Source organism: Mandrillus leucophaeus, unplaced genomic scaffold (genome assembly GCF_000951045.1).
Source record: "Mandrillus leucophaeus isolate KB7577 unplaced genomic scaffold, Mleu.le_1.0 Scaffold394, whole genome shotgun sequence".
NCBI lineage: Eukaryota > Metazoa > Chordata > Mammalia > Primates > Cercopithecidae > Mandrillus > Mandrillus leucophaeus.
Window position 1 is genome coordinate 1499978 of NW_012104187.1, and position 25652 is coordinate 1525629.

General features: G+C 38.3%; 1 protein-coding gene across 1 annotated transcript in view; it reads left to right on the forward strand.

Annotated features, from left to right (window-relative positions):
• The first annotated feature begins 3872 nt into the window (after positions 1–3872).
• LOC105547676 (putative uncharacterized protein encoded by LINC01552) overlaps positions 3873–25652 on the forward strand; it is a 56255-nt gene continuing 34475 nt past the window's right edge. The window contains exons 1-4 of the mRNA XM_011991336.1: positions 3873–3938; positions 12936–13015; positions 13107–13172; positions 23826–23913. Of these exons, the coding sequence (XP_011846726.1) occupies positions 3873–3938; positions 12936–13015; positions 13107–13172; positions 23826–23913 (300 nt within the window). The remainder of the gene's footprint in view (positions 3939–12935; positions 13016–13106; positions 13173–23825; positions 23914–25652) is intronic.

Consider the following 25652-nt stretch of genomic DNA (forward strand, 5'->3'; position numbering starts at 1 on the left):
TAGCCTTGCCAAACTTGTCAGTTTCTCCAACCCCAGTCTCTCCAGATCCCAGCTTCCTCCTCAAACCCTGGGAATAAGTCTATGTGAGTTATAACACATCAATTTTGTTTTCTTTAGGAACTAATTTTCATGAAGGATGGTTCTTCAACCTTTTTTCATTTAACACTCTCTTAACTTTCTTTTCCTCAATGGAATCTCTGCTTGTTCATCATGAAAATTGATCCTATTAAAATTCTTTGTTTTCTCTTACTGATTCATCTATTACTATTTCTTCCCATTTGCGTATCTGAACAATGTTAGATAACCGTGACATCTCACCAAATTGATATATTGCTTGCCAAATCCAGAGTTCTTAAGTTGTGCTAGCGTATGCAGCTTAATTAGGGAATAAAGGTATACTTTTATTTTAGGCTTTAAAAAATCTTTAAAACAGTCCAGGGGTGGCTGGTCACACCTGTAATTCCAACACTTCGAGAGGCTGAGGTGGGAGGATCACTTGAGGCCAGGAGTTTGAGACCAGCCTGGGCAACATAGTGAGACCCCACCTCTACAAATATTTTTTAAGTTAGCCAAGTGTGTTAGTGTGTGTCTGTGGTCCTAGCTACTCAGGAGGCTGAGGTGAGAGGATTGTTTGAGCCCAGGAGTTCAAGGCTGCAGTGAGCTGTGATCCCACCACTGCATTCCAGCCTGGACAACATAGCTAGATCCTGTTTCAAAACCAAAAAAGATGTCTTAGAAACAGTTTGAGGATCTCCTCTAGCAATCTCAGTGTGGGAATCATTTCTTTGTTGTGTGTGTGTGTGTGTGTGTGTGTGTGTGTGTGTGTGTGCAGGTATTGAGATACTGTATCTCAGCCCTTGTATTAACTGGACTCCCCAAATTTTCATGGCATTTTCTCTTCCAAATCTGTAAAAGAAAAAAGTTATCTATACCTAATACCATGAAGCACTATGGAGTCCAGTTAATCCAGTGGCTGAAAATATACAGTGAAAATTTATTTGAATTCATTCCACCAGAAATGATGGTCACAGGCCTAAACAACCTCGAGTGTGATTCTGGTGGTCTGTCTTCCTTGTGGAGAATTTGCAAGTCAAATTCAATTACAATTTATAAGATTTCTGTCTGGTTTACATTAAATAAAGTAAAAGAATATTTGAAAGGTCTTTTTGTGTTACAATTGGAAAGATTTCAATATGAAGGTTTAGATTTTTATGCAACCACTGGAAAAGTTAGGAAAGCAAAAATCAGGAAAGTAACATAAAAAAGATTTCAGGCCGAAGCATCCAAGCAGCTGATTGATAAGAGGTCAATAAGAAGGCACTACAATCCATAGGAACCTCTGGTGGGAAATTTCCCACCAAATAGCTTAGTCTTCAGCCGTAAAGAGAGTGTTTCTTATGAGCTCCCAGGAAAGCCACTTAAAACTCATATCTGTCCATGAATCTTGCTCTAAATGCCTTTGGATAATCTCCAATATTCCCATCAAAGGTGCAGTTCTTTAGAGTTCCTAACATGTTATATGCTTCAAAAATTAAAGTTTAATATAAATATTTCCATGTGACAAAAATTTATATATTTGTCACAGCAAGATTTGCATTTGACACTTTTATTTATGCCATTTCTAGAGCTTTCATTTCTTTGTGTAGATCTAGGTTTCTGTCTGGTGTCAGACAACTTCTTCCTTTTGGTCTGCTGGCAATGAATTCTCTTAGTTTTTGTTTGTGTCTGGAAAAAGACCTTTTTTGCCTTTATTTTTGATAGATATTTTTCTGAAATATTTTCTGAGTCTGAGTTGACAGTTTTATTCTTTTGATACTTTGAAGATATGACTACACCCTCTTTTGGCTTGCACAGTTCCTGACAAGAGTATGCTGTAAGTTTTAACTTTTTTTCTCTCTTTCTAATGTCTTTTATTTTGGATTGACTTCAAGAGTTTCTCTTTCTCTTTGCTTTTCAACAGCTGGATAACAAAGTATCGTTGGTTGTTTCTTGTCCCTTCTCCTTCATCTCTTTATTTCTATTTATCCTGGACTTCTTGAATTTGTAGTTTGATATCTTTTATTAACTCCTAACCATTACCTACAATTATGTCTTTGCCTTCAAATATGTCTGTGCTAGACTGTTTGATGTTGTTCCATAACTCTTACATGATCACCTCATTAAATTTTGAACTACTTCTTTTCTTTGTTTCAGTTTGGAGAGTTGTCTTTTTTACCTACCTTCAAATTCACTGATTAATTTTTCAGTTATATTGAATCTACTGATGAGCCCATCCAACAAATTCTTCATCTTGATTGTTGCCTGGTTTATTTCTAGTATTTCCATTTGATTCTTTTTACATTTTCCACCTCTCTGATGGTATTCCCTATCTATTGCTCATCATGAATGGTGTTCACCTTTTCTCCTAGGCTCTTTAACATTTTGATTATAGTTCTTTCAAAGTCCTTATCTGATAGTTCCAAGATATGGGTCATCTTTGAGTCTGGTTCTGTTTATTGCTTTGTCTCCCAACAATAGATGTTTTTGCCTTGCCTTTTTGTCTGTCTTTTGTTTGGTTTTGTTTTGACATTTTAATTTCCTTTGAATATAAGTCAGTTTTTGCAAGCTAGAAAACAGAATCAACCTAACTCAATCTAGTCTTCTAGGGATCCAGGCTGAGTCTTGCAATCTTTAGCAGAATGCCATCATAATACTAGGTGCTAGCGCTAGGATTATAAACTCTAAATAAGAACCACTTATCTGCATTTTTCATTAGGAAACAGCCAAAAGTACAATCCTTAAAAGCATGATGTACAGAACAGCTTGATGTACAAAGGACAGAATGACCCAAACTGTATGCTGCCCAGTCTATTGGTGAACCAAATCAGAGCTCACTGAAGATTGGTAAACAGAGAAAGTGTTTATATTTTGAAAACTTGCTCTGTGGTTTGAAAAATTCCTGGATGCTGTCAATAAGAAAGCAAGTGAAAAATATAACTGATGTACTCTCACTGAAATTTGATTTTAGCATCATTTTCCACTAGAACATGAAGGTAGAAATAAGTGTAGGAGATAAGATACTTACGTATTCTAAAAATAAATTACTTAGTAATTTTAAAAAGACATACTATATTCTTTCATTTGCTACAAGAAAAAATTGACAATGAAGACTATTTAAAAGAAGTGTTGAACTCTAAATAGGATGGTGAAGGCAACACATTCCATTACAGAATAACTTCCCATTTTTCCAGACAATGAACATTGCTGTTCCTCCATGTTCCATGTTCCTGGGGGAAAACCGTGTCGGGAGCTTTTTGTCAGGGTCAGGAGATGAAAAATAGACCGTGTCCTAATGAGCTGGTTGTAAGTCCAGATAACATATTTGGAATAGACCCATAAAATCTGGCCAATGTTTTATTAAACATCTGCAAACTACAGAATTCTTTAACCCTTAGACATAGTTTCTGCTCAGAATCTTAAAACCGGGTGCAGTTCCACTGTGACTCCTCAGGGCTGAGGTGGGTGCTAGTCATCAAAGTCTGGAAGGTCATGGTAGGAGTCATCCTGGTAGCTTTTGGATGCATTCAGCAGGGACACCAAATTGCCAGTGATCAGAACTGGAACAACCTAGTCTGTCCCCACTTTGCTGATGTAGCCTGACAGCAGGAGGGAGCCTTTGATAATAGAAAGGTGCCAATCAAAAACAGCACAGTGGCGACTGCAATGGCCTTCTAAGGCATCTTAGGAAGGCCTTTTTTAAACCTTAGGAGGTCAGTGTAGCCATTGTGTGTGCTGGAGAGCCTTGAGATTTTACTTTACTACTAGGGATTCCAGTAGCCAAATTGGTATGGGATGGCATCATCACACGCTGACACAGCTACAGTTGGAGCAGCATGCCAGGCCACCTGTGCACCGAGAGCTCGCCCATGGTTAGCAGTGGGGATGCCAGAGGCCACATGGTACAACCTCCTAACATGGCTGGCACCATCCAGCCTGTTCCAGCAAGCTGCCTCATATTTCTGATTGAATGCTGGACATCATGTGTAGAATAGTAGAGATTGAAATAAATTGTATTCACACTTGGAAATAACCTGTCTCTTATGAGACCATGGATACACACACCCATACACATATGTGTGTATACATATATGTGTGGGGGGGGATGTGTATGACTACTGTGACAGGTTGGGCCAATCTAACCAAAGTTGAGGTGAGATTGGTTGTTGCTATGGTTACCTCTAGTGGACCACCGTCTTTTTTTTTTTTTTTTTTTTAAATAATAAAAAAAGAGAGTCTGGCTCTGTTACCCAGGTTAGAGTGCAGTGGTGTGATCTCAGCTCACGGAAACATCTGTCTCGTGGATTCAGGCCATCCTCCCACGCAGCTGAGACTACAGGCACATGCCACTATGCCCAGCTAACTTTTGTATTTTTTTTTTTTTTTTTGAGATGGAGTCTCGCTTTGTCACCGAGGCTGGAGTGCAGTGGTGTGATCTCAGCTCACTGCAAGCTCTGCCTCCCAGGTTCACGCCATTCTCCTGCCTCAGCCTCCCAAGTAGCTGGGACTACAGGCACCCGCCACCACACCCCGCTAATTTTTATGTATTTTTAGTAGAGACGGGGTTTCACCGTGTTAGCCAGGATGGTCTGGATCTTTTGACCTCGTGATCTGCCCCCCTTGGCCTCCCAAAGTGCTGGGATTACAGGCGTGAGCCACCGCGCCCAGCCTAACTTTTGTATTTTTTATAGAGGTGGCATTTTGCCATATTGCCCAGGCTGTTCTCAAACTTGTGAGCTCAAGGGATCCTCCCACCTTGGCCCCCCAAAGTGCTGGGATTACAGGTGTAATCCACTGCACCAGGCGACAGTTCTGATATTCTTTTTGTGGAGGGTGTGTGACTAGCGTGGGAGCTGGGGTCACAGAGCGCTTTTCTCTGAATACCACTCTACCCTCAGCTTGTAGAAGAACTTGTCCACCTATGCCACAGAGAAGATCTGCCTCCATGCTGTTATCCCTGCCTCAGTAGTGCATTGCTGTTGCTTGATGCTCCATGAGTGAAGGTAGAGAGGATTCTCTGCGGTTCTAATCCAAACTCGGACTTTCAGAAGTGTCATGTGCCCAGGCCCCAAAGGTGGACTTTCTCAGCATTCTTGCCCCTCTTCCCTGGGGCAGTTCACTCTGCCTTGTATCTGAAGTTGGTCTCGGGCAGGAGTTTCCTGTCCTTCCTGCAATAGTCGGACACCTCCACTTGGTATTGGCATAGAGTTGAAGGTCCAAGACAATTACCATTCCCCTTCCCCAGGGGAGCAAACTTTTTCTTCTTTTATTTTTCCCATTGACATAATATATCTCCATCTTTTTTTTTTTTTTTTTTTGAGACGGAGTCTCGCTGTGTCGCCCAGGCTGGAGTGCAGTGGCGCGATCTTGGCTCACTGTAAGCTCCACCTCCCGGGTTCACGCCATTCTCCTGCCTCAGCCTCCCAAGTAACTGGGACTACAGGTGCCCGCCACCATGCCCGGCTAATTTTTTGTATTTTTAGTAGAGACAGGGTTTCACTGTGTTAGCCAGGATGGTCTTGATCTCCTGACCTTGTGATCCGCCCACCTCGGCCTCGCAAAGTGCTGGGATTACAGGCGTGAGCTACTCTGCCCGGCTATCTCCATCTTTAAGTTGTGAACAAGAGACTGTGCTACCCACCCCAGCAGTTGAAAACTTCCTTCTGAGAAAGGAGTGGCCTGGGAGAAATAAATGGGATTTGATACCTAACACTTCTTCCCAGCATCAACCACTGATCACCTTCTTTGAGTCTGGTTGGCCAGAGAGTTTGCTTCCTCTCTCCCAGAGGCTTAAGACTTTCACATCCTAGGAAAGAAGGACCCAGGAAACGTGATTTTCCTGTAGTAGCAGCTGATCCCTTCCTCAAGTCTGCACCATCAACAGTGGCTCTTCAAAATTGCTCTGCCCTCAGCTTTTCTCATGAGTATCTGGTAAGGGACACGAAAAAACATAACTTGTGAGTGAATGCAAGCTTCTCTTTTAACATGTGCCGCCAGCTACTTCAGACTGCCCTGCTCACCAACATTTGGTCTTCAGAAGTGCTTTCTATTTTAGCTCATTCTACTTACCAGCTTGTATTGAAGCTGGCATGGTGCTGCTTCCGCTATAGATGAGACCTATGAACTGTTCATGGGTCTCGTCTCTTCTCCGAGGGTCTTGTTCCTCTTTGGAATTTAGGTTACCTGAGTGTGACCCCAGCTCTCTGATGGGTTCAAGAAAAGTTGTGATTTTGTAGTTTATCTAGATTTTTCTTGTTTTTAATGTTGGAATGGCATTTTTTACTTCCTAAGTGGGAGCCAGGAGTCTGAATTTTTTAAATAAAATGGATACAGGGCCAGGCACAGAAGCTTATGCCTGTAATATTCCAGCACTTTGGAAGGCCCAGGCAGGAGGATTGCTTGAGCCCAGGAGTTTTAGACCAGCCTGGGTAACATAGCAAGACTTCTTCTCTACAAAAAATACAAAAATTAGCCGGGCATGGTGGTGCACACCTGTAGTTCCAGTTACTTGGGAGGCGGAGGTGGGAGGATCACTTGAGCTGGGGAGGTGGAGGTTGCAGTGAGCCAAGATCATGCCTCTGCACTCCAGCCTGAGCCATGAAGCAAGACTCTGTCTTGAAGAAAAAAACCCAGAAAACTGATATATACTTATTATACAAAATTTGCTCAATGAAGAAATGCCAAAAGAAGAAAATTTTTAAGAAAATCCTGCCACCCAAAGATAATCACTGAAAACTTCTCTTCACCACCCTTTCAGACAAGTCTTGATGCAGATTCTCATTTTCAACAGGATACAGATAACATCGTTCCATACCGTTGAATTTATATAATCAATTATATGTGCTATGTGTATTTCACCCCACAGAAGTAGCACAATTTACATAACCAATTCGTATCAATTTACCAGTGCCTTCCTGAGATATAGTTTCTTTCTTTCTTTTTTTTTTTTTTTTTTGTTTGCTGTTATAAACAATGACTTCCTCATGTTTAATAGACACATTCCTATCACTGAAGTGCCCTGGTCACAAATTTTTTGGAGTGAATAATTTGACAGATGTGTATTCTGCTTTTGCATAGCTGACTTCCTGCAGTGAACACCTGAACACAAGATCTAGGATGGTCTAGAGCCAGTTGAGAAAGCCAGGCCCAGACAGACTTTTGTGGCCTTCTGAACCTTTAAGACAGGCTTAAGAGTTGCATATAGCCTGGATCAGCCTAAATCCTGTACGGCTTCACAGTCCAGTCATTCTACCAAGAAGCCTCAGAGCCCCTTGGCAAACATGGAGTGGCACCTTTGAGGACATCAAATGAGGAAAGTCTTGTCCTATTTTTGAAAGATTTGCCTACCTTAACAATTTTGTTAGAAGAAAATTCACAAGTGATATATGCAGATAAATGTTTTGTTTTGATTTTTGGCCCCTCTCATGACTAGTGTTTCACTGCACAGAGCCTCATATCTTATTCTCAGTATTCCCAATTCTCAGTCTCTTCTCTCCAAATTGTAAGTGCATGAGGTTGGTCCTCATTTCGTGTGTTTCTATCAGCTCCTCCACTCCCTGGCCACCTCCCACCCACTGGCACATTACTGGTGTTCAAAAGTAGTTATTTGCATGGCAGATTAAAAAATGTTAATATGAGAGTCAAAGTGATTGAGGTTTTAAAGAGGAAAGATCATTCTTCATCATGATGAGTCAGAAAGACTACTTTAGTGGTAATATAAATATATTCAATGATTTAAAGGATATAGAGGTAAAAGACAAAATACCTTTCATTAAGCCCAGAGAAAATGCCTAAGTTTCATAAGAGAGATGTTTGTGGAAATTAAATGTACTGACTCTTGATAAGAAAAAGAAAACAGAGATGTGAGGGTAGGATAAGGAATGTAGTCAATCTTATGGCAGTTAATAAACATAATTTGCTTCTTCTGTTAATACAAACCTTGGCTACTGATTCTAATTTAGAATAGTATTTTGTTAAATTTTTAAAAATATGACATAAATGCTTAAAAATAGGAAGCGAATTTAAGAATCATAACTTGTTATAAATGAACCTTTATTTCTTAATTTTGTGAATTTTTATAAATACATAAACAAATTCAAAAGAGAATGAGAAATATTTATAATAAATTATTTTAAATCACGGCCGGTAGTGGTGGCTCACACCTGTAATCCCAGCACTTTGGGAGGCCGAGGCGGGTGGATCACCTGAGGTCAGGAGTTCAAGACCAGCGTGGTCAACAAGGCAAAACCCCATCTCTAATAAAAATACAAAAAATCAGCCAGGTGTGGTGTCAGGCATCTGTAATCCCAGCTACTTTGGAGGCTGAGGCAGGAGAATCACTTGAACCCGGGAGGCAGAGGTTGCAGTGAGCTGAGATCTGTGCCATTGCACTCCAGCCTGGGCAACAAGAGTGAAACTCTGTCTCAAAAAAACACACATTTTGTTAAATTACAATATGTTATTATCTTTACAATTATTTAATTTGTGTTTGTGTTTTCCTATTTAGAAAGTTAATTACTTTTATTTTAATATTAACATTCATTTTCACCTCAATCTATTATCAGTCCAGTGTTTGCACCTGTCAATGAAGTGAGCACATAAAGACCAGTGTGTATATTCCAGAGAAAGTGGAAGGTCAGCAGCTGGCAAAACAAAATGACGGTTTAATGTGGACAGAGCCAGGATTCAATAGACCATGTTGCAGCAAAGTTGAAAGTTCAACTCGAACTGGAGAGCAAACACTGTAGTCTACATGTGATGCTTTTTTCTTTCTTTTTTTAATGAAAAGAGACGTTATCTTCATCATCATAGTAGTGTTGTCATTTGAAGAGATTGAATAATTATTTGCTTTACAGAAGATAGACTTTAGAACAGACTTATCTCTAGTTATTACATAGTTGATCATCGTATGAGAGCTGGGAAAAGGGAGCCTTAAAAATTGGAACTAATTTTTACTGTACATAAATTTAAACAGGGTTTTTTTTTTTTATGAGCATTCAGTCACCGATGTAACTTTGAGTATAGTGAAATAAGTATATTAATGTCTTTCTACATGGAAACTTATTTTGTTCTACTGATTTATTTTCCTAATTTTCTGGGAATTAATTTTTAAAATTTGGGTTAACTTTTTTTTAGCATAATGGCAAATGTTCTCCCTGACCCTGGGCCTAGGGATCTTCCCCTGGTGATTTCCTCGGACTACTTACTGTTCATCAGATGGTAGTGAACTCACTGTCTGCCTGCTGTACGCTGGGCAAAGAGGTGGTTCAAGTGGTTTGTGCCCTTTGAGAACAAATAGGTCGAGGAATTCCAAAAAGTATCCATTGCATGTCACTTTGGTGACCCCCACTTTTTTGATGCCAAGGAAGGCTAATGATAACTAAGACTTCTTGTTGCTTTTGTTAAGTTGGTGGTATTGTTTTTTTGGCTTTCTTTTTGGCTAGTTTACTGTCACATGGGTCTTGATAAGTGAGAGTCACTGTGCTTGTAGTGGTGGGTGATAGTTTCTTTTAAGAAGTTTGAGGTACTGTGTAGACAACTAAGGGAAGTGTTATTTGGGTAGTTATAGAACCACCAAAGGTCTCTCCAGGCTTTTGGGTTCTGATGGAGTAGGAGTTAGAGTTTAGATACCTAAGGTAGGAAAAATGGGCAGGTTCAGGACTAAGTCAGTCCTGAGGGTTCTTCTATCAGGTAAATCAGAATGGCAAGTCAAGCAATCCCATTATTGGGTATATAACCAAAGGAATATAAATAATTCTGTTATAAAGATACATGCACGCAAGTGTTCATTGGAGCATTATTCACAATAGCAAAGACATGGAATCAACCCAAATGCCCATTAATGATAGACTGGATAAATAAAATGTGGTATATATACACCATGGAACTATGCAGCCATAAAAAGGAATGAGATCATGTCCTTTGCAGGGGCATGAATGGAGCTGAAAGTAGTTATCCTCAGCAAACTAATGCAGGAACAGAAAACCAAACACCACATGTTCTCACTTCTAAGTGGGTGTTGAATGATGAGAACATGTGGACTATGGGAGGGAACGACACACAACTGGGGCCTGTTGGGGGGAGGCATAAGAAGAGGGAGAGCATCAGAAGTAATAACTAATGGATACTGAGCTTAATACCAAGGTGATGGATTGATTGTGCAGCAAACCACCATGGCACACATTTACCTATGTATCAAACCTGCACATCCTGCACATGTACCCCAGAGCTTAAAATAAAAGTTGAAGAAGAAAAAAAATGCCAAGTTAGCCATGCCGGGGGTGTGGGCTTCCATCCCTGATCACATGCTTTTCTCTGACTATTAGTTTCATGAATGGCCTTATCCAAATCTTTAGCTTCAACCCACATACTGAGGAATCCCAAATTATATATCTAGGATCAACCCATCTCTCAAATTCCAGGCCCTGTCTCAGTTGTTATGTTAGTCTGTTTTCATGCTGCTGATAAAGACATACCCGAGTCTGGGAAGAAGAGGTTTAATGGACTTTCAGTTCCACATAACTAGGGAGGCCTCACAATCATGGCAGAAGGCAAGGAGGAGCAAGTCACGTCTTACATGGATGGCAACAGACAAAGAGAGAGCGTGTGCAGAGAAATTCCCATTTTTAAAACCATCAGATCTTGTGAGACCCATTCGCTATCATGAGAAAAGACCCGCCACTATGATTCAATCATCTCCCACCAGGTCTCTCCCACAACACGTGGGAATTATGGGAGCTACAAGATGAGATTTGGGTGGGGACACAGAGCCAAACTAGTTGCCTATTACATGTTTTCATTCAAACAGGCCATGGGTACCTGAGACTCAAAGTGTTTTGGTAAATCTGAATTTATCAAAAACAAACAAACAAAAGGCTAGCACACAAAATTGTTCCAATTCTTATTGTTTGTTCTTAGTGAATAGGTTCATTCTCCATCTACCTGCCCAAATGAAAATTTCAGGCAGCTCTGTCCTCACTCAAAAAGTCCCCTAAATCTGACCTCTTTTGTAATTTATCTCAAATCTGCCTTCTCTACTTTAGCTCAATTTTGTTTTCTTTTGTATCTCCAGTGCTTAAACAATTCTTGGCATATAATAAGCATTCAGCAAATATTTATGGAGTGAACAAAGAGGAAAAGAAAAACACTTGGCCCTGCATGAAACAGTTAATTCAGGGAACAGACAAAAATTTAAAATATATTATTTCTATAAAAAATATTTTGGGAGACATTCAAGAGAAACTTTTTTCCATTAAGCAAGGACAGGCAGCTATGAAAAAGGAACAGTCTGAACCAAAGAACAATTTATTAAAAGGAACAAATAAAACTGAAAAAAAAGGCAATAGACAGGCTGAATAATAAAATTGACACAACTTAAGAATTAATAATCTGGAAGATAAAGTGAAGAAAATGTCCTAGAACATAGTGCAAAATGGCAGACAGAAATAACGAAAAAAGTTAAAATATGGAGGATAGATCCAAGAGATCTAGCACCTCTCTAATAGGATTTTTTTGAAAGCAAAACAGATACAATGGAAGTGAGACTATAATAAAATGCATTTTTAAAAAACTGGTATTATTAATAGGAAAATTGTTTTCAATGAGCTGCCGTGGTCTGATTGCAAATGCTACATATAAACACTGAATTATCTAAATTATATAAGACAGTGAAGACTGCCAGGGGACTATGGTTGGCATATTGTAAGTCTCAGTTCTCTTTCTCAAAGCTGCAGAAAAGCCACTTTGTTATGCATTAATTTGAAAATTTATATTTACCGTGTTTTATTTTCTTGCCAGGTAAGCTATACAGCATCTATTGGGACACATGAAGAAGAAAAGATGAAAATACCAGGATCTAAGGTGTAGTAATGACTAATATGACCATTATTATGAACCTAGTTATTGTTTATATTAAAAAGTAGCAATTTACTTAGAAAGTAGCAATGACTTTGGAAGCTACACTGAGAATTAGCCTTATGAAGAGACAGAGGACCTGATTGCCTCATTGGTATGATTCTGTAGCACATCCCTGCCACATCCACGGAAGTCTCTCTCATTCATGATATGCCTACAATTCATCTATTAGGGATTCATTCCTTTTGCTGAAACTTCATCCTCTTGCAAAATATAAACATTATTGATAAATGGCATAAAGCTCTACTGTGAGTTGGTAAGATCCTTTCTTGAGAACTGTTTTGATAGAAGGAGGAAATGAGTAACTGGGGGAAGCTGCTTCCTATGACAAAGAGATGGAGAGACCACAGTAAGTGAAAGAAAACACAATTTACAAAACACAATATACAATTTAGAAAAAGGGGCAGCTTGTGCGGCTGATGAAGATAAATCTTGGTTGCTTTGTAATATTGTTTAGAGCTAACTGCTTCTAAGTTCACCATTTACAGGAAATAGAGGCATGGGATTTTAAACCGTTTCTATGTTTGGTAATTTACAAGTAAATATAACTCATTGTTCTCTTGAAAAGAAATTTTTTTTTTGAGACAGGGTCTCGTTCTGTCATCCTGGCTGAAGTGTGGTGACGTGATCACAGCTCACTGCAGCTTTGACTTCCTGGGCTTATGTAATTCTCCCTTCTCAGCCTTCCAAGTAGCTGGGACTACAGGTGCACACCACCATGCCTTGCTAATTTTTAATTTTTTGTAGAGACAAGGTCCCACTATGTTGCCCAATCTGGTCTAAAACTCCTAGGCTCAAGCCATCCTTCCACCTTGGCTTCCCAAAATGTTGGGATTACAGGTGTGAGTCACCGTGCCCTGCCTCAAATTATTTTTGATAGTAGTTAGAATATATATACTATTTACAGAAATAGTCTTTTCAGATTTATGGAGAAACAAGATATATTGTTTGTGTAATTAACTTTGTGATATATTTTCTATTGAAAGGTTGAAGACAAACAAGCTTTAGAGTCTCAAATAGAAGCATTAAAGGCAAATTTAGAGAACGAGAAAAAGAAGGTGGAAAGGTACTGGTAACAGAGTGAAAGGCACTGGTAATGAGACATAATGTGCATTTGTAACTAATACAATATTTAACCATCTGTAAATTTATTATAGGTTTAGGAAGGAAGCAGAACGACTAAGCAAAAACTGGGAAAAGAAATTCTTTATTCTCAGGAACAGGTATGGTGTGATATATACAAATTATATTTCTAAAAACGTGACTAGTCATCCTTTAAGGAAGTTGTGAACCTTGCAATTTTTTTACATATTAATGTTAAATCACCTCATATACTTCTACAAGAAATGCAAAATAATTGGTCTAAAATAGAAGAGTAATCAAAATCACTGAGAAGTGAAATCGTTCAAGGTGTTTTCATTCCCTCTCTGTGTTTCTGTTTTAAAAGATCAGAAGGACAGACAGACTCTCTTAATACCTGGTTTAATCAGACCTATTTAGTCATCTTCTTTCATAGGGCTGTTAAAACCTTTTCCTGCTCATTTGCACACAATGATATGTAACTAGTTTGTATTGTCTTTATAAAGTTGCTTTATATATCAGATCCTCTACCAGACACAACAGCTCCAATTCCTCAACCTCTCAGATCTATTTTTCACTCACATAAACATTTTATTTCTCTTCCCAATATCCTCTTTGCCTTTTTCAAAATGGAGAAAGTGAAACTGTAAAATTCTGAAAAGGACAAAAACGATGCATATCGAAGAAATGGTTATTTTTTCCCTTACCCTAACATGTTAACATGAAAAATCTGTCTTCTGTTTAGTTGTGTTCTGCCATAATTTCCCCCAGATTCTCTTCCTTAACACGTGTGGGAAGTTCTTTTGCAATATTCTTTCACAGTCAAGCATCATCCAGGCACGATGGATTTAATGTTGGTCTGATGGAGGCCATCGGAGGTCAAACTTGAAGCTTACACGTCAGATCTTGGAATGGCAATGCCCTACGTTTGCACTGTTTTTCATAAGCACACACTATGGATTTTGTCTGTATAAACTTCTATACCTGGCTATGTATATTATATGGGAATAATTCATCCTAAGTGAGGGGGCACAAAGAATCCACGCCAAGGCAGAAAAAACACAGGATTGAGAGCAAAAACACCTTGTAGTAAAATGTTCTGCCTTGTTCTGTTTGGTGCTGAAATGATCTCCTACCTGTGTTTCATGTATGTGCTGAAAAGCATTTTGTGCTGTGTAAAATGTGCATATTAACACCTGCCCTGTCTGACATAGTTATTTAAGAACATGTAGATACATGTGAGACAAAAGAAAATGTAAATATGCACTTTATTTCATTTCCCTGCACATAGGTTTTGGATTATCTCTAGAGCTGAATAAAATGACTTTCCCTTATTTATTTCCTTAGGGTTCACTTTCATCCTTAAGATTTACCTTGTCTCTGACCCTACAGGATTTACCCTTTTCTTCAATGATGATTTACGAGAATGTATCAGTTTTACCCTTTTTTTTTTTTTTTGAGAGGGAGTTTTTGCTCTTGTTGCCCAGGCTAGAGTGCAGTGGCGCAATCTCGGCTCACTGGAACCTCTATCTCCTGGGTTCAAGTGATTCTCTGGCCTCAGCCTTCTGAGTAGCCAGGATTACAGGCGCCCACTACCACGCCTGCCTAATTTTCTTTTTTGTATTTTTAGTAGAGATGGAGTTTAAAGTTTTACTTCTAATTGATTTTCTATTAACCAAGATGTTGACAATCATATTAATCATTTTGGTCTCTGCAGACTTTATGTTGATATCTAAATATTTAGGAAAGCAGAAGTATTTATTACTATATACCTTCTATGTTTTCTCATTTAACCAACTAATTGGGACATTGTAGATTATGTCTCTCTACTTAGGCTGCAGCTCCAGTTATTAATTCAATGTGGCATGTACAGCACCGTAGAGAGTGCATTTGTACAGAGTACTTCATCGTGGTATGGTATGGAGATTAATTGTGCAGTCACAGACTTATGTGGGCTAACATGGTAATTTCATTTTACTGTAACTGATCCTAGATTAGATGTACTCATTTTTGTTTAGTAGAGGAAAAACCTCACCTTAGCCAGTCAAGATCAGACTCCAACTCAATGATTTCTCAGTCAATTCATGATTTATATTGGGTCCCAGTCCAATTCAGGGTTTCATTTCCAAGCTCCTTTCCAACTCTGCCGAGTTCTTATTTCCAGGAAGATTGAATGTGAGCAGTGCTGACAAGGGCGGGGATAATTCTTCCTCTTGGTGTGCCAAGCCAGGTGCAGCTGCTGATGTCATCATTATTGCACAAACAGTATGCAGGTGTGGCACATCAGCTTTGGAACATGTCCCTACCTGGCTAATGCCACAGTGACGCCACTGTTCCCACCTCCACCCCAGGCAGCAATCCCCATGCATCCACCTGAGCCACCCTCTGTTCTGCCTGATGGGCTCCAGGCCAGATGGATTCACTTTTGCCCACTATGCTTACCAAGCACATAAATATTACAGGTGGCTCCCGTGCCACTCTGGCTTGTATGTATAGAAGAGGTCCATGCACACATCCCTTCTCCTGCCCTCCCCTCCTCTCCCCACCTGCCTCAACTCAGAGCGCTAGATTGCCATACCAGAGGGACTGCAAACATCAGAAATCTAGATAGGGCATGCAAGGTGAAGGCCCACTCTGCTCATGTAGTCCCCTCACCTTGGAACCCGCTGTAAACAGAAACTCTACACTGCTCCTTACTTCAACAAAGTGAACACCTGTGTTCTCACCACACAGGTGAAGAAAGAAGGAATTAGTAGTAGCTTCATGGTCCCTGTTGCCCATCCAGCGCCTGTCACCTCTCCTCCCAATTAGCAAATATTCTGAATTGAATGTTTATCATTCCCTTGGGGAAAGTTTTCGATAACATTCAATTTGTCCTAAAAATTGGGCTATTCCAATTTTCAGTTTCTTCTAATCAGTTTGATAATTTATGTTGTCTTTTATGTTTGGGAATTTTCTTATTTCATTGAATTGTCTAATTTATTGATATAAAGTTATTCATAATATCATATTATATATATAAATGACAGTCATGTGTCACTTAATGACAGGGATGCATTCTGAGAAACGTGTCATTAGGCAATTTCATCGTTGTGTGAGTATCTTAGAGTGTGCTTACAAACCTAGATGGCATAGGCTACCACACGCCTAGGCTATATGGTATAGCCTATTGCTCCTAGGCCGCAAACCTGCACAGCAGGAGACTGTAACTGAATACTGTAAGCAATTGAAACACAATGGTAAGTGTTTATGTATCTAAATATACCTAAACATAGAAAAGATACAGTGAAAATGCAGTATAAAAGATAAAGAATGGTCCACTTGTATAAGGCACTCACCATGAATGGAGGGTGCAGGAGTGGAAGTTGCTCGGGTGAGCCAGTGGTGAGTGAATGTGAAGGCCTAGGACATTACCATACACTAATGTAGATTTTGTAAACACTAGACACCCAGGCTACACTAGATTTACAAAAAATATATATATTTTTTTCAATAACCAGTCAGCCTTGGCTTACTGTAATTTTTTTACTTTATAAACTTTCTAATTTTTAAAACTTTTTGACTCTTACATAATAACACAGCTTTAAACACATACATATTGTACAGCTATATAAGATTATTTTTTCACATGCTGGTGCACACCTGTAGTCCCAGCTACGTGGCAGCCTGACAGGTGGGAGGATCACTTGAGCCCAGGAGGTTGAGGCTGCAGTAAGTTGGGATCATGCCTTGCACTCCAACCTGGGTGACAGAGTGAGACCCTGTCTCAAATATATGTGTATAATTTTTTCCTTTATATTCTTATTCTTTAAGCTTTTGTCTGTGTTTAAACTTTTTTATTTTTATTTTTTACTTTTTAAAATTTTTTGTTAAAAACTAAGATACAAACACATACACTAGCCTAGGCCTACACAGGGTCGGGATTGTCAAGATGTTACTAGGCAGTGAGAACTTTTCAGCTCCATTATAATCTTGTGGGACCACCATTGTATATTCAGTCCGTCGTTGACTGAACATCATTATGCAGTGCATTACTGTATCTGTAAGATCTGGTGATGTCCCTTTTTCTTTCCTGATATTTGTGTTTCATTACCAAGAATTTGTGTTTTTCTCCTCTTTTCTTAGTCTGTTGGGAGTTATCAATTTTGTGTTATTTATTTCAAAGAAATAATTGCCTTTGCTGAACTTTTCTCATATGTCTTTTCACTGACTTTTTAAAATTTTAATTTTAATTAAAAAACGTTTTTTTCCTTTCTAACTTTTATTTTAGGTCAGGGGTATGTGTGCAGGTTTGTTACATGGGTAACTTGCATGTCACAGGGGTTTGGTGTACAGATAATTTTGTCACCCAGGTAATCAGCATAGTACCTGATAGGTAGTATTTCAATCCTCACTCTCTTCCAAACCTCCACCCTCAAGTAGGCACTGATGTCTGTTGTTCCCATCTTTGTGTCTATGTGTACTCATTGTTTTGACCCACTTATAAGTGTGAACATGGGGTATTTGGTTTTTGGTTCCTGTGTTAGTTCGTTTAGGATAATGGTCTCCAGCTCCATCCACGTTGCTGCAAAGGGCATGATTTCTTCTTTTCTATGACTGTGCAGTATTCCCATCGTGTATATGTACCATGTTTTTTTATCCAGTTTACCATTGATGGGCATCTAGGTTGATTTCATGTCTTTGCTATTGTGAACAGTGCTGCAGTGAACATACATGTGCATGCGTCCTTATGGTAGGACAATTTATACTCCTTTGGGTATATACTCAGCAGTGGAGTTGCTGGATCAAAGAGTAGCTCTATTTTAAGTTCTTTGAGAAATCTCAGACTGATTTCCACAGTGGCTGAACTATTTACATTCGCATCAACACTGTGCAAGGGTCCCCGTTTCTCCACATCCTCACCATCACTTGTTATCTTTTGTCTTTCTGGTAATAGCCATTCCAACAGGAGTGAGGTGATATCTTATTGTGGTGTTGATTTGCGTTTTTCTGATGATGAGTGATATTGAGCAGTTTTTCATATACTTGGCCATTTGTGTGTCTTCTTTCGGGAAATGTCTATTCAGTTCCTTTGTCCATTTTAAAATCGGGTTGTTTTCTTGCTGTTAAACTGAGTTTCTTATATATTTTGGATATTCACCGCTTATCAGATGTATGGCTTGCAAATGTTTTCTTCCATTCCTTAGGTTGCCTTTTCATGTTGTTGTTTTTTTGCTGGAAGGAAGCTTTATAGTTTGAAATAATCCTACTTATTCATTTTTGTTTTCATTGCTTGTGCACCTGGTATCATATTCAAAAAATCATTGCCAAGGGCCAACGTGAAAAAGCTTTTTCCCCTATGTTTTCTTCTCAGAATTTTATGGTTTCAGGACTTATGTTTAGGCCTTTAATCCATTTTGAGTTAATTTTTGTGTACTGTGTAATATAGGGGTCTAATTTCATCCTTTTGCATGTAGATATCCTGTTTCTTCAACATCATTTATTAAAGAGACTATCCTTTCCCCCATTGTGTATTCTTGTCACTCTTGTCAAAAATTAGTTGGCCATATATGCATGAGCTTATTTCTGAGCTCTCTAATCTGTTCCATTGGTCTAAGTGTCTATTTTCATGTCAGTACAATCACATTTTGATTACTATAGCTGTGTAACATAGTTTCAAATCAGGAAGTGAGCGACCTCCAGCTTTGTTCTTTTCTCTCAAAAGTGCTTTGGCTATTTGGGGTCTTTTATGGTTCCATAAAATTTTAGGATTATTTTTCCTACTTCTGTGAAAACTGCCATTGCAATTTTGGTAGCAATTGCATTTAATCTGTAGATTACTTTGAGTAGTATAGACATCTTGACAATATTACTTATTTTAATTCATGAATACAAGATATCATTTTATTTATTTGTATCTACTTTAACTTCTTTCTTCAGCACTTTATAGTTTGCAAGATACAGATCTTTTACCTTGTTGGTTAAATTTTGTTGTTGTTGTTGTTGGTTAAATTTATACCTAAGTACTTTATTTTTTGATGCTGTTATAAGTGGAATTTTTAAAAAATTTCTTTTTGGATAGCTCATTGTTGGTATATAGAAACACAATTGATTTTTGTATGTTTATTTTGTATCCTGTAACTTTACTGAATTCATTTATTAGCTCTGATGGTTTTTTGATAGAGTAATTGACTTTTGCTTTTATCTTGCTTCCTTCTACTTTTTAACGTTTTATTTGCTGTCTTTTTACTAGATTTCAGAAAGGAAGCCTAGATCATTGATTTTTCAGACTTCTTTTCTTTGAATATATGCCTTTAACACTACATACTTTCTTCTAAGTGTTGTTTGAGCTGCCTCCCACAAGTTGTGACATATAATATATTTATTGTCACACAAACAAAATATTTTCTAAATTCATTTTGATTTCTTCTTTGATCCATGGGTAATTTAGAAGTAATATGGGCTGGGCACAGTGGCTCATACCTATAATCCCAGCACTTTGAGAGACCAAGGCAGAAGGATTGCTTGAGCTCAAGAGTTTGAGACCAGCCTGGGCAACAAAGTGAAACCCATCTCTACAAAAAATAAAACAATTAGCTGGGTGTCGTGGCATGCACCTGTGGTCCCAGCTACATGGGAGGCTGAGGCAGGAAGATTGCTTGAACCCACGACGAGGTCAAGGCTGCAGTAAGCCCTGTTCATGCCACTGCACTCTAGCCTGGGTGACAGAGTGAGACCTTTTCTCAAGAAAAAAAGGAAGTAATATGTTTTATTTCCAGTAAGTTGAAGATTTGCTAGTTATATTTCCAGTTTAATTCTCTTGTGCTCAGAGTACTTACTCTGAATAATTTTAATCTGTCAAAATGTCTTCATGTTTGTTTTATGACTCAACTTATGGCCAAGTTTTTAAAATGTTTTTATTCTTGAAAAGAATGAAAAATGTTATCATTGATAGGTGCAGAGTTCTAAATATTTCAATGAGGTCAACCTATTAATTTTGTTGTTTCTATCTTTTACATAATTATTAATTTTTTGTCATTACGTCCAAGTATTAAGATAGAAGTATTAAATTTTCTACCATGATTATAGATGTATCTATTTCTTAATTTAATCTGTCCATTTTGCTTTACATAGTTTACATCTTAGTTGTTGAGTACCCATAATTTAGATTCTGATCTCATCCTGTGAAGTTATCAGTAATATTTATCATTATGAAATGTTTTTATCTTTAGTAATGCTCCTTACCTTAATGTCTGCTTAACTATTCAGTTAAGAGTACATGGTGTATTTTTTCCCAACTTTTTTTCTTTCAGCCTATCTTATTTCTATATTTGAATGTGTTTCTTGTAATCAGCATATAATTAAATTTTTAACCTAATCTGTCAGCTTTATTTTATTTAATTGGCATACTTTATTTACTTTTAGTGAAAATACTATGGTTGGGTTTGTATTTACTACTTAACAAGTTGTTTTGTATTTGACTGACCTGTTTGATATTTCTCCTTTTCTCCTTTTTGCCTTGTTTTGAACCAATCAACCTTTTTTATTCCAGATTTTCTTTTATTAATTTGTTATTCATTTTCTTTTTTTGAAATTTCTCCTTTGTAAAATTTTCTTAGCTTATTGCAGCGTTTTAGAAATTACTATTGATACCACTCTCCCAAGTATTCTAGAACCTTAGACTATTTTTACTCCATTTAATTTTTTCCTACATTTTAATTTTAATTCTCTATTTTTTTAACTCCATGAAAGGTTGCTGTTGTTGTTTGGCAAACTCAGTATTTATTTATATTTACTCACACATTTACTCTTTGTTGAGCTTTTCATTGTTTTCTGCTTATTATGTTTTCATCTGAGATCATTTTCGTGCTGCCTGAATAGCTCTCTTTTGTTTTTTGTTTCTTCATTTTTAGTACAGGTTTGCTGGCAAATAATTCTCTCAGCTTTTCTTTAGAGGAAAATGTCATTATTTTACCTTCATTATTGAAGAAAGTTTTTGCCAAGTATTGAGTTCTATCTTGGCAGTTATTTTTTCAGCCCATTAATAATGTCAGTAGGCCGGGCGTGGTGGCTCATGCTTGTAATCCCAGCACTTTGGGAGGCTGAGGCGGGAAGATCATGAGGTCAGGAGTTCGAGACCACCCTGGCCAACACAGTGAAACCCTGTCTCTACTAAAAATACAAAACTTAGCTGAGCGTGGTGGCAGACACCTGTAATCCCAGCTACTCGGGAGCCTGAGGCAGGAGAATCACTTGAATCTGGGAGGCAGAGGTTGCAGTGAGCCGAGATAGCGCCACTGTGCTCCAGCCTGGGCAACAGAACTACACGCCATCACGAAATGAGTACATAAATTTTAAAAAATTTAAAAAATAATGTCAGTACATTGGCCTTCATTGTCACTGTTGAGAAGTCAGCTGTCAAGTCTCGTTGCTTTTTTTTTTTCATGTCTGGGTACTTTAAATTTTTTCCCTTGATCTTTGGTTATCATTAGTTTTATTATGATGTCTCTAGGTATAGTTCCTTCTATTTATCTGGTCTAGCTCTTGAATCTATGGGTCAGTGTCATTTCTGAATTTTGGAACATTCTTAGCTATTATCTTTCCATGTATTATTTCTGCTTCATTCTTATCTACTCTGATCCTCCTGCTTCCTTCTTTAAAAAAACCCTTGTGATTACACTGGGCCCACTAAATAATCTAGAATAATTATTCTATCTCAAGATTTGTAACTTATCACATCTGCAAAGTTCTTTTTACTATGTCAGGTAGCATACTCAAAATTTCCAGGAATTAGAAAGTAAATATTTTCATGGGGGGCAATGTTCACTCTACTACAGTCAACCTTCTGGCCCCCAAACGATCATGCCTATCCTGCATGCAAAATGCATTCACCACATCCCAATATCCCCCAAAGTCTCAACCTATTACAGCATCAACTCAAGTCCAAAATTTCGTCTAGGTGTTATCAACCTCAAAAGTGTCAGTTTGCATCATCTAAATTAGGTATGGTGAGACTCTGGTTATAATTCATCCTGGGACAAAATTTCTCTCCATATGTAGACTTGTGAAATTATAGATTATTTGCTCCCAAATACAATAGTGGGAAAGGCACTGTATTGACATAAATGTCAATAATAGCTATAGACATTCTTGTTTGAAAGGGGAGAAAGTAGAAGGGGAAAATTGAGTCGCCAGTCCAAACAATTTTGAAATTGTTTCAGCATAATGCCATTAGGGTTCAAGGCCTGGGCTAATTCTCTGTGACTCAAGGTCCCACCTGCTGGGCCCAAAGCACTACTACTGAGTCAAATATCCTCTTTCATGAAAGGTAGCACATGTTGGCCAGGTGCGGTGGCTCACGCCTGTAATCCCAGCACTTTGGGAGGCCGAGGCAGGCGGATCATGAGGTCAGGAGATCAAGACCATCCTGGCCAACACAGCGAAACCCCACCTCTACTAAAAAGAATACAGAAAATTAGCTGGGCGTGGTGGTGGGCGCCTGTAGTCCCAGCTACTTGGGAGGCTGAGGCAGGAGAATGGCATGAACCCGGAAGGGGGAGCTTGCAGTGAGCCGAGATCATGCCCCTGCACTGCAGCCTGGGTGACAGAGCAAGACTCTGTCTCAAAAAAAAAAAAAAAAAGAAAGGTAGCACATGTTTGACCCTGAGTAATTTTATCAATCTGTTTCCTGCCTGTAGAATTTTGGGAATCCAGTAACCTTCTTTCATGTATTTCCGTTCTCTGTCCTTTTCAGTGCAATCTGGCAGTGTTGTTGCTGATATAACATTTTCAGAATCTTGTGGGTCTCCCATGGGAAGTCACTTCATTAGACAGAAGGCTCCTTCTCAGATCTTTCCTAGATAATCTCATCTCTATTTTGCACTCTACTGAGATGGCTGAAGGGATGTCACACATCTAATCTCTTCAAAGAGTCTTTTGTGTGAGTAAATGCTGTGATTTTTGTTCCTTGCTGGACTCTAGCTAAAGGTTGTCCAGCCATTCTCTTGCTTTCTGAACAGAGTATGTCTTCCTGACAGCAGATCTCCTAATTTTAGCATCATTTGTGATCAAGATAGGCTAAGAATTTCCCAAATAGCTAATATACGTGTGAGGTTTCAACACAGTGTAGTTCTTATTATCTTTGATGTGTGATTTCTCCAATCCTAAGTCAACAAGAGCTCTTTCAAGCTGATTACTGTGTTCTTTTGACATAACCTTTGATGACTTTGTTGAATTCTGGTAGAATAAAATGTCCCAGGTTCATTCTGTGCATTTATTGCTTTAGATCTAGAAACAGTCATTTCTGAAAGATGCCCTGAATTATTTTAGTGAGAAATGCTTTTTGAAATCACAGTCTAGGCAGCAGGAGTGATCACTGCCATTACTTCTCTGCCTTTTCCGAGCTGAAAAACATGTAAGTTTTGTGTGTGTGTGGTTTTTGTTTTTTTGTCAGACAGGGTCTCACTCTGTCACCCAGGCTGAAGTGCAGTGGTGTAATCACAGCTCACTGCTGCCTTGACCTCCCAGGATCAGGTGAACCTCCTACCTCAGCCTTCTGAATTGCTGGGACTATAGGCATGTACCACCATGACTGGTTATTTTTTTTTTATTGTTTGTAGAGGTGGGGTTTCGCCATTTTGCCCAGGCAACACGTAGTTTTAAAAATGAAAGAGGTAGTATGTTCATGCTCATATTTTTAAACTTTTATTTGGTAATATTTTTCAATTTTAATGTAGTTTCCTACCTCATTAACATAATGCTTATTTGCTTTCTCCTATGATTTACATACATTTTAAGTTTCATTTTTTAAATTTCAGCTTTCATGTCCTTAAGAATGAGATGTTTACAAGGCACACACTGTTTCGTCAGTTTGCAGTGCTTGCTGACACATCCTTCAATTATACTGTAAGTGCATGTGATGTTTAGATGCTATTTGTCTCTTTGAATATACTTGTCTGTTTCTTTCTGTTCTCATTTAAGGTTTATCAAGCCCCTGTCATTGCAGGCTGTAGAGATAGTACAAGGCAGTCACTGCTAGATGCTGAGGGTGTAAGACACCAAGTGCCTGAACCCAAAGAGCTCAGTCCAGTGTGAGAGGTAGATGTGTAAACAAATTGCTACAGCGCAATATGGTTGAGCTACAATAGGGGCAAGTATAAATTTCAGAGGAGGGGACACTCATTCTGCCTGGAGCATATCTGTCAATCTGCCCTTGTGGCCACGGATGTAATATTGGGAAATATCAAAGCTCAGAGTCTAAGCTTCCAGTGACATCCAAAGGGAAAAAAGAAGATAGGAAAATCCGTTCCTAGTGCCGAGCCATTCAGTTTCACATTAGAGGTCATGTAATAGATAAAGCCCAATTCTGTATTATGCTATTATTTAACTATTTGACTTACTGTTTTCATTTGGGGGCTCTAAATGTTAAGGTAAATGATGCCCAGTATAGAAATATATCCAGAAAATTTTAATTAGTAAGTAAACCAAAATGAGACAAATTTTATTGAGAACCTGCTATGATGCTAAGTGGTCTGAGAACAAGTCAGGTTTGTGGGGAAGGGCCTAAGAAACATAAAATATATAAATATATGCTCTTTTTTTTTTTTTTTTTTTGCTTCAAGAGGCATACAATCTAAAATCATCTTCTTTCTGAAATTTTTTTCAACATTTGTCACTTTAAGACCATTTTCTAAATTTAAGTTGCCGCAGGAGATCAAATAACTTAAGTACACTTGCAAGATAATATTAAATTAATTCCTGTTTATAACTAAGTTTATATAGTAACATTGCTGAGGATTTTAATACTTGATTTATTTGAAATGCTCCTGAACTGATCTACATAAGTAAGAATATATATAGTGTCGTTTTTCCCTTCTTGATTTTTCCTCTTCTCACCTGCAGGTTACAATTTTAGTTGGAGTAATCTCATTTTAGAAATTTAATCAGTTAAGCAAATAAAACATTGGAGGATCCAGGAGAATATGGTGTCACTCAAAATCAGGCTTTTTTAAGATTGTTAGCTGGTAACATTTTCTAGTCCAAATTTGAATTATCTAGGTTTTATGAAACAGACTTCTAAATCTCAAAATTATACCAATTCAAGCACATGAGTAGATCCAGCATTTTTCCTGAGAACAATCTTGGCCCTGCCCTCAAGTGGCCATGCAATTCACCTTCCCATGGAGGCGGATGGAACTCCATCTGGTCTAGAATCCATCCATGTGCCACTGTTTTCCTGGATTCAAAGTTTATGAATCTTCATGTATATATCCATACAGTATGTTGACACATGAGATACTCATCAGAGTGTATACAGATTTTCAAATACTTAAGAAAAACTGATGGGGAAGGGGAGAGAAAGAGTAAGCAAGTGAATGTGTGAGTTTTAGATCCACTAACACTGTCCCTTGGTACCTTCCCTCTAGTCATTCATCCACCCTACGAACATTTGTTAAGTACACATACGTACTAAGCATCAAGCTACATGCTGAGTGTAACACAGTGAACAAGACAAAAATGGCTCTTAGATTCACAGACTGTAAATTCCATGAGGTGACAGACTGGTCTATCTTATAAACTATTTTACCTGCAGAGCTTAGATAGTGCCCGACCTACAGTGTGGAAAAGATAGGCATTAATAGGGA